The following is a 14,470-nucleotide window of genomic DNA, read 5'->3' as shown; positions in this document are numbered from 1 at the left end:
GGTCGAATAAACCGAGCGGTATCTTGCCGATGACCTCGAGCGTTGCACTGTCGGCGGTCAGGGCTTTTCGTGCCGTGAAGCCGACGTTGTCTGCCGTGAAAGTATCCTGCTGTTTCATCGTATCTGGGATCCAGCCGATACATTTCAGATAGGTTTCCCCGGCCGCGCGAGAGCTATTTAGTAGATGAAAAATGAAGCTTTTGTAGGCGTGATTGTTGTCCGATGTGGTGATCAGCTTCGAGCCCAGATACAGATCGATCTGCTTGAATAAGGCGTCGAATATATCCGACACGACAGCGACGTTGTCTCCCCCGATCGTGGTGCAATCTTTTTTGGTGACTTGCAGTTGTATTTTCATAAACGAGCTGGACAAATCCAAGTAATGATCGCTACCTTTCACGTTAATCTCAATGACATCGCCCAATTTATCCGGTGTGGCGATCAACGTGCTGGTGTCGGCGACCGCCGTTTGCGTCGGTGGTACCGTGAAAATATCTAATCCGCTGTTGAGGCACTCGGCCGAATTTTCGTGCATCAATTTAGCCATCGAATATATCTCTCCGTCTACGTTTCTTGTTTGACGAAGTACCTCCCCGCGCGCCCTTTTTAAGCTTTTTCGTGGCTTTTCGTTTACGACCCCCGATCGCGGTATCGAGAAGCTGTAGACCTCCTTCTTTACTCCGTGATATAGCAGATTGCTTGAACGAGCGCCCGGCCACCAAATCTTTCGCGATATTTGACCCGGTACGGAGGATTTGTTTCCCCAGTATCTTGGAGCCTTTTGACACTAGAGGTAAGACCGCCCGGCCTATGGTTCGAAAAATCGACGCGAGTCCGCTACCGCTTTGCCTGGACCCCCGGTAAAACCCGTAATTCCCAGCTCCGGTCTGATAGTGGTGCAATACGGCTTCTCGGTCACAACAATAGTGCACTTTCATAACGACACCCTGAGATGTATCGTGAGGTCCAAACCCGAGATGTCCAATAATTCACCATACTCGTCCCTTATATAGATGTAGAAATACTCGAAACGGTCGAGTCTGACTTTGGCGTAGTATCGATTTTGAAATATATGGTTTTGTCGCTCCCCCTCGTGTAGCGCAACCACTCTTAGCAACGGGACCAAAGCGTCACCCACCGGCGTCGACTCGATGTCATTACAGTAGATAAAGGCGTAGAGGCTTTCGCACGACTCACGAACAAAGTTTATCTCCATAAGAGCAATCTCAAGACCTTTACAATCCATTCCGTGGGGTAGGGTAAATACGGGCCCGTCACCGGTCAGTGTTTGGAACGTCATCTCGTAAGTGAAGGGTCAATTCAATGTCACCACATTTAAGTTCTTTTCCAAGAGAATCTCTTACGCTGATGCGTACGCTACGGAAGCTCTTGGCATCGGCGGGTAGGTAAAACGGTTTCCTGAATGATACGTGCTGTCGCTTCATCTCCGGCACCGTAACGGGGATGATTCGTAGCAGTCTGGACATATAATCACCTACCGGGAGATGGCGCACGCAATCGCAATATATAAATAAATACTGAGATTTTACTATCGATGGGATATACCACGCATCGAATTCAATGTGCTCAACCTCGCGTAATGAGATCGGGACCTCTCCCTCCTCCGCGATGATGTCGTCAATATCGTATCTCTGATGCTCGTGTATGAGACGGTAGTTACCGAAATTCGCGTAAGGCCCGAGCGTAGATGTGAACAGAGAAGAATTCGGTGGGAATCCCTCGCATACCAATCGATTCTGGCTGGGCGTAAAGTACCAGTGATAGCCGTTCGCGAGTTCCTCGCTAATTCTTTGCATTAGTTGATCGACATTATCGAAATCTCCGGTGGGTAACTCATAGACTTCGGTGACGTCTTTGACAATCGTATTCCAGAAGCTCATGGCCCGGGTGGGTTCTGTGATCACAATTCTTTCTTGAAAGTCATGATTGAAGCTAATCTCTCGGAGAGCGATCTGTTTACCCTCCGATTCGATTTCAACCGGTAATTCAACCGTGAAATCGGGTCCGCTTCCGAATATCGTGATATAGCTCATAACGCTTTGACGGCTCCTCGACGGATCAGTAAAGTCACTGTAACGGGAGCTGTTTTAAACGCGACAGGGTTATTGTTCTTGTCACGAAGATATACTCGTATATTTCGAATATTACTCTTGGCCAGGGGAAAAAAGTAAGGTTTATCATAGACACAGTGCTGTATTTTTCCTTCTTGCGCGGTGACCGGAACGCTTCGAAGGAGAGGTACTAGCTCGCTGCCGAATACACGAGGTCTGATCAGATCGGTGTATATATAAATGGTGTCTACATCTTTCACGATGGTTTTCGGTCTGATTAAGAACTCTATTGGTTTTTGTTTCTTCAAAACACGATGTTCCACCGTAAAATAACGCGGAAACGTGTCCTCGATGCTGGTGAGACGCGGACCCGCACCACTGATTTTTTTGACCCGTATCAAGGGCTCGTCGGCCTGTGGAAATCGACTCTTGAGATACCTAAAGCTCAACCCGAACACGCCACCGGTATATTGCTTGATTGTAATTTCTTTCTCGTATCGCAAGCGAAACTGTTCCAACAGATCCGGGACACTGCGATACTTGCCGGGCGGTATGTAATACACGTGACGATGGCCGCTGTCAGAAAATTCGATACCCGCCCGCTTGTGGTCTACCGTGAACGTGGGCTGGAAGCTTACTGGGAACATGACCTCCGCAAGCGATGCCTCATATCTTTCTGTATCATATTTTAACTCGGAGAATAGTTGGGTTACAAAATCGTTCGCGGTGTTAGCCTTAAAAACGCTCATTGAAGAATTACTCGGTAAAACCAGAAGAGTCATCCTCGTCGGCGGTTTGGAGAGACAGTACCCTAGTTAGCGAGGATAGATCCGTCTGGGTTTCGGTGAATAAGTTGTACACAGTTACCCCCACGATAAAAAACAGTATCGCGAGCTGTAGAACCACCAAAGGTATCCGTAACGTACCCCGCTGCGATAAATCCATGATTACCACGGTCGAGTTGTCGTGTCTGTTTTATACAAAACCGTCAACGTAAGAGTCCATCGATTTTGGATAACCCTCCCAGCGCACTAGATATCTCCGCTTGCGCCCCCTCCCGATCACTTTCTGTATCGATTCGACGCGATAGACATCGTCTTTTTTATCGATGGCTTGTAATTCACTTTCGTAGAATGTTCCACTAATTACGTCCCCGTTATAATCTCGGATGGTGTACGTAGCGGGGCTCCCCCATTTCCGTGTGTGTACGTAAAATATCTCGCGAGTCCAAGACCCCGCTGTCCCTTTTGCAAACGTGGCACGTCGGGTGGTAATTCTCACTGGTTGATCGACGGTTAGCTTGGGTGACACCGGAGGTCCGGTTCCGTTGTATAGTCTATCGAACACCAGAGACGCGTTGCTATTGGTAACCTCCGACGGTCGCATTAAAATCGCGGTGTGATACGTTTGGTTATAGCTCTCTGCGATATCTCCCAGCACGTCGATGTAGCGATGTGTGCGGTTCTTGACAAAGTATCGATTCAATACATTGCGGGTCGTACGAATTACCCGCTCTACGACGCTAGCCTTAGTATCGCTGTTGGTAAAAAAGTGCTTGACGTGGTTGTCTCTAAAAAACCTCTGTATAACCGACCCCGTGAATTCTTTCCCGGCATCAGTCTGAACGACGTGTGGCCTCTTATGAGCGAATACCTGGTTGAAGCCCTCGATCATATCTATCGGACGCTTTCGTTTCGTGGCGTATAAAAACATATATTTCGAAAAACAACAAATTGACACCAACACATAACGATAGCCATCATTGCTACTAGAAATATTAGACAAGTCCATGAGGTCACTCTGGATCTGAGTAAATGGCCCGCCGACGATCGTCTTCTGTCGTTGAAATTTGCCTGTATACGGATAGAACAGGGTGTAGCTATCCTCTTGTTTCAAATCCTTCTTGTCGGGGTGCAAGTATTTACCGCGATAGCTCGCCGGGGCTTTGATATCAAAATATTTATCCTTACTCGTCATCGTCGTAGGCCGTCCACGACCCGTAGAGCTGGGGCGGCTTCCTGTTAGCTCGACGGCTACGTTTGATGATCTCTTGCAGTGGCGGTGATCTTTTGGCTATCTTGCTTGTGGTGGGGGTACTTGGAGACGACGGGGCTTTCGGTGTTACTTTCGAGGTGACCCGACCCGGCTTCACTTCGTGCAGTAATTCACGGAGAGTGGCTATCTGATCGTTCGTGAACCCGTTGGAGGTGTCGGTCATCTTCATCTGAAGAGGCTTGTCGATCTGACCCCGTTGACTTTTATACTTTGAGATGGCAGAGTTATACAAGGACAATTTCTTGTCGGCCGAAACGTCCATAGTCAAAATCGCGCTGATCGATCGGTCCAACTCGGAGTTCAAATCAGTCGCGTTAGAGGGAGCGAGAGGGTTAGGCGATATGATCACTTTTTTGAAATTCATTTTTTGCCAAAAACAGATTTCAGCAACGATGCCGCCAATGGCAGGATTGATAAGATACCGCTAATAAAACCCCCTCGTTGGGTGTTGGCGTGTAATACACGTCTCTTGGTCTTCAAGCTCAACTTTTTACTTGTCAGCTTTCGAATTTTGTCTTTATGCGGGTGTAAATTTTGTATATGGCGTTTTGACAGTCGCAGATTGCCGTTCAAAACATTCACACAGACTTCACAAAATGCCTTCACCAAACCGGAAGAGCTCCCCAATAATATATCCTTCCTTACCGCGGGCGACGCCTTGGACAGAAATTTCAAAGTCTCGCCGTGCTTCTTAATATAACAGTGACGTTTCGGCAGCGATTTGGTCCGAGCCATTATGAATATAGTGTCAAAGTGTCGGCACTTTCGCTATTTATAGTGGCGTGTACAACACGAGTTCATCCCCGGGAAACACCCCTGTTTTAACATGACTAGAATCGGGTGTGGCTTGGGTCAAATCTATAAAAATGTACCCGTGAGCGTTCTTTGTCGCATCGGCATACGCGTCAACTAGAAATTTTGAGTTACCGGGGTACATTTGCTTGCCAAGAACTCGAATCTGAGATCGATCTCTAGGATTACGCATGATAATCAAATACTGGGTGCTGAGACTGAGGTCCCTCGATCTTTTGGACTGGAAATATAGATTTTGTACCGCGAATATTGTGGTCACCGAGCCGTGATTCGCGTAGACTGTAAAAAAGGGGGTCACCCTGTCCGAAAATTCCATTTTATCGTCAATAATTAATAGAGTAGGACACGGGCGGCTTGTCGCCAACTCATCCAAAATGGAGAGATCCGAGTAAAACTCAACGCCTTGCAGCTCGTTAAAGGAGTCTTGGTAAGCCGTATAGCAATAGATAATTCTTTTAATTCGCCCCTTTGAAAGCTGATCGATATTTTTTATGACTTTAAATATAAAAGTACTCTTCCCCGAAAACGACGGTCCTGCCAAAAGACACGCCCTCCCTGTCGAGAAATCCATCACCAAGGCTGTTTTGACGCGACGAGACATGTATTCACAAACACACTTCTATATATAACAAGGACAGGTACACGAAAAAATATGGCGATTCAGAGCGTCACGCAAACCGTCCACACAACGAATCTTACAATGTCCACGAGACCGTGTTTTTACACCAGAAGCGAGGTGTCATAATCGACGCGAGAAGACGAGGCATCATCAGGGCTCAGCGGTGTCATGGCCAAGACTCGAGGTCTACGAGGGGGAGGGTAAGGTGATACCCGGCCGGGTGACTTTTTTGTTATGATTTTAGTCAGATTCGGTCTTGGTAGCACCGGCGACTGATGTATGTCTCTGGCACGCTGTGGTGTCGCCACGACAAACGGGGCAGTCAGATTCGGTCTTGGTATCACTGGCGACTGATGTATGTCTCTGGCACGCTGTGGTGTCGCAACGACAAACGGGGCGTCCACCACGGTAGGTGATGTGTCAACGGATTTAGGGGCGCGACGATCTTCTCTATGACCCGATCGGAGATAACCCTGGTTCATGAAGCGGTATCGGGTGTTGTCGTTTCTTTCGTGAGTCAAGCGCTGATCACGGCTCTGTACGCTGCAGGCGGCACGATCGGTTGGGTCTGTGAAGCCAACTTGACGACGATTCAAGATACGGGCATCAGTCAGCAGTCGGCTCGTCACATCATCGCCTTCATATGTGAACACAGGTAGAAACTGCAGCTCCGTCACACACCGCAACAGGTCGTCTCGAAAGCTCATCCATTCTAGAACACAAAGGATAGTTACACATGTGTCGGGTAATGACTATTACTGCTTGGTTACCTGGTCTCAAGGTGGTGGCAGTGTGTAGACACTCCTGCAACTCTTTCTTGAAGTGAATCGTTTGCTGATCGGTCAGATTGTCTTCCAGCAGAATATCTTTCAGCACAGAGACACGATGCCAGTTGGCTTGGGTGTCGCGGTGAAGTCTATCGAGTGAAAGCTGGCCACAAACATGACTAATGAAATCGCTAGCTGAGTTATGAGTCATCTGGAAAAAACAAAAATAACACACGTATTACAAACTGAAACGCCGCCTTCGAAAACTAGTCGCAAGCGACAGGCGTTGATGATAGAAAAAGCGTTCAATGTGGAATAAAATTTCACAGTGAGCACCAAAAGATAAACAATGTATGCCAACAAAATAGTGTCTTCGTTTTAACATGTCTTTGACGTGCCGCCGAAACACTATAAAATAAAATAATAGTAAGACTCCATACTTGTGTCACAATATACAACCCCACCTGTTTTTAGGAATTCCATGTGACTCGACAGGTCTTGTAGCTGAGACGGGCGAGGAGGACGCCAGCATATTCTTGTGTCTATGAATAAACGTGCCTTAGCAACGACAGAGAGCTAAGAGCATATTTACACACCCCCAATCTCCTCCAAAATGTTTCTGAGTCTTCTCACGTCCATGTTCAAAGCCTCTATCTTCAAGACCTCAGCCAAAAGCTCCATCCGGTCTGCCCCGCATTCGTGTCGTATGATCAGACCAAACAGAACCCCAATCTCAAACTTGTCTTTCTGCTCGCACGGAGGTAAATGATCGTACCCAGACATGTACTCCCGTAGCGGAAAGAATTCTGCATGATCAGTGTATTGATCCATCTGAGAATTGCGACAATTATGATTTCAATTTATGATGAATCATAACAGTTTCAACTCACCACGATTCCTTCTATACTCTGATAAAATCTGAAAAGAAAAAACCATTGTATTATACAATCATGAAACACAATACGCTTTTCCCCACCTGCTGTAAGCTATTGGCCTGCGGAGTTAATGCTATCGTCTGTAAACAACGCGAGAAAACGAGCACTATTGTGAAAGGTTCAAGATGCATAGAATAATTCGAGTCAACATGAAAGCATAATGCGAAAACAGGTTTAAAAAAAGCACAGAATACGGAAAGTGCACATTTGAAAAAATCATAGTTCCAAGGGTCTCGTATGAATACCGTCTGATTCGACTATTCGTTTACAGTAGAAGTGAGACAGGGCCGATCGAAATTGCTCATAGGTAAAAATGGAGGCATTTTTCCGTACAAAACCCGAATTAATATCCCCATGCGGTTTTTTCTCAAACAAAACTTTCCGGTAGATGTCAGCAGTCAGTTTGTTTACTTTTGAGAGCCCTTTGCATGAGTACTTATCCTCATTGCAATAATAAGTCTTTGCGGACAGACCAACGAAAATATTCGATTGTGCCTCAATTTTGAAAAGACCACTGGTCCGTTGATCATATCGATTACGAGCTTTACAACAGGCACGTTCATCATTGAACAAGAGAGGATTGGCCAAAAATTCATTACGGTGCTCGTCACAGGCGATTGCTGGAAAATATTTGTGAAAATTTTCAAAAAATTCTGCTTGTTTTTCGGGTCGTACAACTTTAAGCAGGCTGTCAGAGGAGATAGCGCCGTACCAGGAATCAGTGTCCGAGTATAATAGTTCAATGGACCGTGGCAGGAGGTAGGTGGACATATACGAATGGAACCGTAATAAGGCCAATTTCGCATAACCATACACAAAGTACCCAATGTGGTTAGGTTGGTTCCAAACATGTTTTCTCAATTTCATGGTCACCTCAAAAATATCTGGTGACAACTCAATCATTGATTTAAATCTGGAGTCATTTACCAAGACCATAGCTTTTTGACGGTTAACAATCTTGACATCAGAATATTTTGTACAATTCGAGATAGTTTTACCTATACAGGAATTTCCAATGTCCTTATAGAACTGTCCTAGTGGCTTCTGGGACGGGTCATCGTCAGCCCGTCTTCTAGCCTCGGTTATCGTATCTACAAGAGAATTGAAACATTCAATGGGTTCAAACTCGATAGCTTGAAATACCTTAGTAACGATTAACCCATTCTCGAGGTACCACTTCAATAGTGGTGTTATTAAGAATGTTTTTGTGGCCTGCAGAGTAGCAATCAAGAATTTCCGTGGCCGTTTCAAAAAACCATGTTGTTCAGCAAATGCTTTCATGTACGGGCCTATATCATCACGACTTACGTAAGCATGTTTGAACAGGGGACAGAACTCACTAAAATGCTCCTTGAGGTGACTAGGCACATGAATATCGACCTCAACGGCCCCAAAAAATTGATCTTTTGACACCAACTCTAAGAGTCTCGAACTTGAAAGGACCCGACATTTCACCATTTTACTGGATTCGAGAGTTTGAATAAAGGCAGCTATATCACTTCGTTGGCGCATAATGACCCATTGACATTCTGTGATGTACTCCAATTTATACCCCACTTTTTGAATATACTGGATTTTACGCTGCGTCGCGGCCCAGCGGGCTTGGCGATCCGGACTGGCTCCCAACTCGCAGCCGTGACCATGGTGAAAACATCCAAACAGCTCAAGTGCAACAGGCCCTTGTGGAGTCCTATAATACCCATCAATACAAATCTGGAGCAGGCCGATACGATGCTCAGGACCATTGAATTGATGTTGGATTTTGACCCCCCGACAGTGCGCAATGTAGCTTAGCCATTGGTGAGCCATTTTTCCATAGAGCGGTGCCGTTTTTGTCCTGGAGAATAGAGTAAAATCTTCATTAGGTGACCACAGACAAGGATAGCCCCCCGGTAATCGTGAACGGAGAGTATCCAAATAGAGACAGTTCGAATCCAGACCTAGCACCTGTTCTACAGGTAGAGCGCTATCGCCATAGATTTGGGGTTTGATTTTTGTGACTTTAGCCTCTGCATATCGCAATGAAACAACAGAAAGCCCGCCACGTAGATTTTCCCGTATCAAGGTGTGTATATGGCTATACTTTTGATTCAACAAGGTGAATACAGGTGGTATGCTATTAAACACCAACCTTGAGGCCAGAGAGGGCAAAGATATACCATGTTTAGCCATGTCAATTGAGTAACGAGCAAAGAGTTGCTTGTGCTTTGTGAGGGCCTCCAGTAACGGCCCGACATCTAAACTAACATAGAAAGATAGATAGTCACGAAAAGTAGTCATTTTATGTTCCGCCCACTTTGATTGACACCAAAGATATTGTTCATCAGTTATATTAGACCGTTTCAGTTTGTTATAAAAATGTATGTGGTCTGGGAGAGATTTTTCATCCAATACCGATAAATCAGTGAAATAGTTATACGGAAAAAAGGCCTTCGTTGAAGCGCAGTTATGACAACGTATGTATGCGTCATAACTTGTGCCGGCGCCAAGATACAAGGTCACATCCAAAAATCGAAATCGACCAGTTGACAAAGACATATACGACGTACCTCTCTTAACAATACTGATAGGGTCTGATAAGTACTCCACCAGATACGGGATAATCAAAGGTATATCATAACGAGACCCATTGAAAGAGAATACAGGTAATTGACTCAAATAATTCAAAAAACGATGTTTCAATAAGGTTGCTGGGCTCATACGCTTGACATCCGGCTCAGCGGTATGCATTTCTTCAGCAATACAATCTAATCGTTCCAACACATCATGAAATTGTTGACATAATGCCTCAAAACACTCACTTTGGATCAATTCAAACCGTGACATCATTCTAGCAACCAGCGCCCCAGGGTCGCCATCACTAATCAGTACTTCTGGAGTCTCGTACCCTGGGTAATTACATGCGAAGGCCACCGCGGCCGGGATATGATGATCTACATAGTGCACATTAGCAGTATCGTTTGGAGTCGAGCCTTTTTGTAATATACTCTCATAGTCAAAAACCAAGTTATACGGGTAGAAACGAGATGGTTTGGGCACAATTATTCCCAACTCGTCCAACGCCTCAAATATAGTAGGCTCGGGTTTGAACATACCCCCACGGTAGTGGTTAGGAATGTCTTTAAAGCAATTATGCCGTTGGAGATAATATTTTGAACTGAACAGGCGGTGACAGGTCTCACAGCTATAATTCTTGCAATATAAGTTCGAATTTTTAATATAACAAAAATGTCTCCCTCCCTCTAAATGAACGTGAATTTTCAACCCGTCCCGAGCACCGTGTCGTAGTATATACCCGACTCCTTCTTTCAACGTATAAACACAGATAGATACTTTAAGACATGACTCGACTTTATCTAGGTCGTTCATACACACCCCAGATTCGGGGTCCCCATATAAGGCAGAATATTGTGCCACCAAAGAGAGTGTTTTAGACTGCAAGTCACCACTACGATAATTACCATCGCAAAGCATAACAGCGACACAGCGGAATATACAATAATGATCGTCATAGGGTACACCACGTCGATTTTTCATTAAATCCAAAACACTATTTGAATTCACAATAGACTTTGGAATTTCGATTGTACTACACCCAATTAATCTGAAGTCTGATTTGTACACGTAAAAGGTCACGTTTGTGACTGCCAAGACAACAAATTTAGTATCATCTCTTTGAAAGCGAGCACTCTCGAAGCCAGCGTCCAAGTCTATATCGTCTACAAATTGGTCAAAGTCACTGCGATTGGCAATCATTTTAGGTGTATCCAACATAACACCTGCGTTCTCGGACGCATGATAGTATCTCAATTCGCTTGTCTCAACATTATCAAGTATGTGGGCAAAAGCGTAATTGATTCGAAAACCATACTGTTGTGAGACGAAGATGTCCTGTAGATCGTTGATGACGTCACTTGGGCTGCGGCCGAGTATACGGAAATTGTGTAGACTGCGTATACTGTGCGGTGCGAGTGTCGAGCTGCGAATGGAGTGCCAGTTTTCTTCCACGATCTCGATCAGATTTTCAGGTATACCCAAGCTGCTTGGTTGTTCAAAATCAGACACAATTCTAACAAGGTGTCGTCGCCTAGACATTCTGGAAACAAAAAAAAACAGAATCAATAACAGGTAGGATAAAACACACATATATACATATGATATTACAGCATAAGCATGCGATAAAAACACGATAGTACACCAAAAACAGTTACACATTCGTATAAAATTTCATGGTGGCTCTGGCAGCTGACATCTCTTTGAGAAAGGCAACTTTCGCCCGCATGATGCGTTCCAGGGGTAATTGCATACGCAAATCCTGGCCGTTCGACTGAGATAGTATTTGCGAAATTTCTTGTTCTATCCGGTTATAATCTTGAGTGAATGTTTCATGAGAAGGAAAACTAGATCTCGAAAGTATATCATCCACTTCCCCCAGAATAGTGAACATCGCTTCCGATGGGGCGATTGAGATAGCCCCAACAATGGTCGCCTTGAGGTGCTCCATCATTCGTCTACTGTATTTCCCAAACCTCTCACCCCCAGGTCTACGTCTGGATGGGAATGCAGGAGGTTGGGCTGGATTTTCTACATTTTCTGGAATATCATTTGCAGGGCTAATCGCATCGAGCAGGTCTACCGGATAACCACCTTCCATCAATTCTGGTATCCCGTTATCAGCCATAGTCATGAGCAAAGATTTGTGATTGTAAGCTCAATTTACACTTACTTATAGACACTGTAGCCACATGACAAGCAGAAGAAGGGACTCAACACAGTTTAACAGTGCCAGCAAAACGCGGAAAGGAATTTTATGACCCTCCACTCGCCTTTTCCCCCAACCATTTGAATATACATACAAGCCTCTTTTTTTCTCTCATGCCATACTCGCATACCCAATTTACACTTACTTATAGACACTGTGAGCCACATGACAATTGGAAGAAGGTACTTAAAACAGTTAAACAGAGCCGTCAAAATGCGGCAAGAAATTTTATGACAATCTACTCAACCTTTTTCCCCCAACCATTTGAATATAAATACAAGACTCTTTTTCTCTAGTGACATACTTACAGGCATAATTACATCATGGCATGTAAATACAACCCGTACGAAAATATTGCCAGGAAGCGCAAGCTAGATACTGACTTTAAACAGGCTGCCCCGTCTCATATCCCAAATTTTGACAATGCTACCAGTCTCTATGGCACGCAAGTCAGTTTCGAAGGACGTGTACAATTGGCGTCGACCAGACGACATGGACCCAAGATGACTTATATGAAAGTCTTGATCACAGATGGTAAAAAATCTCTACCAGGGGTGATATTCAATGACAAATTACTGGACTGCATCGAAACTGCATACAGACAAGGTCATACTATGACATTCTGTAACATCAAGATCACTGCTGACGCAAGAACTGATGCCCCGTCATTAATCATTGGTCGCAATTCTACTGCTACGAAGAGCAAAGCACGCTTACCCTGTCCAGAGATGGTTGAATTCCGGTACGTGTCCGCGGAAGATATCCAAAAAGGCTTGTACGATGACAAGATTGTTAATTACAGAGGTCTCTGTATTGCCACGGATTCTGAATCCATTGGCACAAACATGGAGAGACAGCTACATTCATATGCACTAGTGAATGGTGACATTTCTGTTGATCTGAAAAATTGGGGTATTATACCGTTATTCACTGCTGACAAATACTATGATGTCACTCATCTACGTGTACAAGTCCGATCAGGCAAACGTGAGCTGTTCTTACAAGACTATTCGCGTATTTGCAAAGAATGAACTGTTTCATGTATGAAATAAAGAAACATGTGATTATTTTGTTGACACTATTCATCAGAGATTAGGGTTGGTTATAGTTAACTTTCTAACCTGCCAGAATACATCATCCTTTAATATCATACTCCTAGCTATCGTCTCGACTCAGCAATCTCACACGAGCGGTATGGAAAAGAGGTTATCAGATTGTAAAACCGCGTGTTTGTGAGAGCACTATACGCAGTGATAATTAAAACAGAGCGAGACAGTACCGCAGTACATTAACAGGGGGAAAATCGGTGTGATACTTAATCAATACTCAACTCTCGCTTCCAGTATAGTGACCAAGCGACGGCCGAGACCAATGTCCAACGTTTTCGAACAAAGAGAATAATTCCTCGACCCAGCGGGGTGTATTGCAGGACAAAGGCGCTGTGTACGAGGCGACATGGCTGTTTTCGAAAGCGAGATTATCGATCCTCGGCATAGCAGGATGGATCACAAAACAAAAGGCGCTATGCAGTCTACGCGCCCGCATGTCATTTTGGAAAGCAATATTGATCATCGTAAATTAGGTCTTGGACAAAGCAACGATAGCAGCGCGTCGTATAATACCCGAGCTAGGTAGTTATAGTATACTATAAACCTGATCCTCGCACCGCCAACGAGCCGTAACCACAATTCTAATACCGCGACAATCCATACACAATTATACACCACACCGAGAGCTTTCAAGGTATCCGTCGACGGGCTTCGAGCGATCGTCGACACGTGATCCGTGCTCTGTGACCCGTAACAATAGCGGGCTTTATTTACATGGATATTCTTTCCGGTTCTCGAGAACTCGAGTTGACACGTATATTTATAGCCATAACAGATCATTTCCACCGTTATAATTTCAGTCAATAAGCAGAGTACGATTCCAGTATGACACAGACCGTAGGCGTCGCTTTGCACAGCCAAACGCATCGACACCTAAAACGCGCACCAGGATATCCCATGTCAGGAGAAAACTCTGCGTCAGACAATCATTACCAATCCACATCGTACTATAAACTCGGATAGATACGTCTCGTTTTTTTTTTGTAAGTAAGTGAGAATCCACCTTGACGGTTCATCTGACCGGACGCGCGTTGACAATCCACCTAAAACACGAACCGGGATCTCACATACGGATCCGAAGGAACAAATACTATACTGACGTCATGTTTGACGGGCAAATATTCCCAAACCCCATCGTGTTTACACGCAATTGGATTAATCAACCCACCGCGGAACGACAAGTCAAGACAGGAGAACTATACCGATTCGTCGGCGTGCATACCATTGAAATTAAATGTCAATCCATTGTTATTCGCGGGAAAATATAATAAATAATATACAAGTCTCGTGTTCAGAGGCCGGGTAGAATCAGGAGTGGAAAAGTACAAGTAGAAGTAC

The 14,470-nt window shown here is 44.8% G+C and overlaps 1 protein-coding gene and 1 long non-coding RNA gene across 5 annotated transcripts; one reads left to right on the top strand and one right to left on the bottom strand.

Annotated features, from left to right (window-relative positions):
* Positions 1–5,522: 5,522 nt before the first annotated feature.
* LOC145456934 (uncharacterized) lies at positions 5,523–12,876 on the bottom strand. Of its 4 annotated transcripts, none has more exons than XM_080335081.1 (6): positions 12,741–12,876; positions 11,133–11,357; positions 7,217–7,244; positions 6,923–7,157; positions 6,791–6,868; positions 6,394–6,537 (listed from the first exon to the last, which is right to left on the bottom strand). In XM_080335081.1, exons 2-6 carry the CDS (start codon positions 11,354–11,356, stop codon positions 6,527–6,529), a joined length of 576 nt encoding a protein of 191 aa, XP_080191207.1. In that variant the 5' UTR covers position 11,357; positions 12,741–12,876; the 3' UTR covers positions 6,394–6,526. The 4 variants fall into 4 exon arrangements, with proteins under 4 accessions (XP_080191205.1, XP_080191207.1, XP_080191206.1 ...); XM_080335080.1 differs by having other exon boundaries at positions 6,537–6,734; XM_080335082.1 differs by lacking the exons at positions 11,133–11,357; positions 12,741–12,876 and adding an exon at positions 7,303–8,468 and having other exon boundaries at positions 6,537–6,734.
* LOC145456935 (uncharacterized) lies at positions 11,186–13,090 on the top strand. Its single transcript, XR_013920741.1, has 2 exons — positions 11,186–11,289; positions 11,804–13,090. It is a non-coding gene; the product is annotated as an uncharacterized LOC145456935 (long non-coding RNA).
* The last annotated feature ends 1,380 nt before the right edge of the window (positions 13,091–14,470 follow it).

Source organism: Botryllus schlosseri, chromosome 15 (assembly GCF_051294905.1).
Source record: "Botryllus schlosseri isolate E-star chromosome 15, Bs_hap1, whole genome shotgun sequence".
Taxonomy (NCBI): Eukaryota; Metazoa; Chordata; class Ascidiacea; order Stolidobranchia; family Styelidae; genus Botryllus; species Botryllus schlosseri.
Note: the sequence above shows the minus strand (reverse complement) of the source record. Positions and strands in the feature narration are given on the sequence as shown.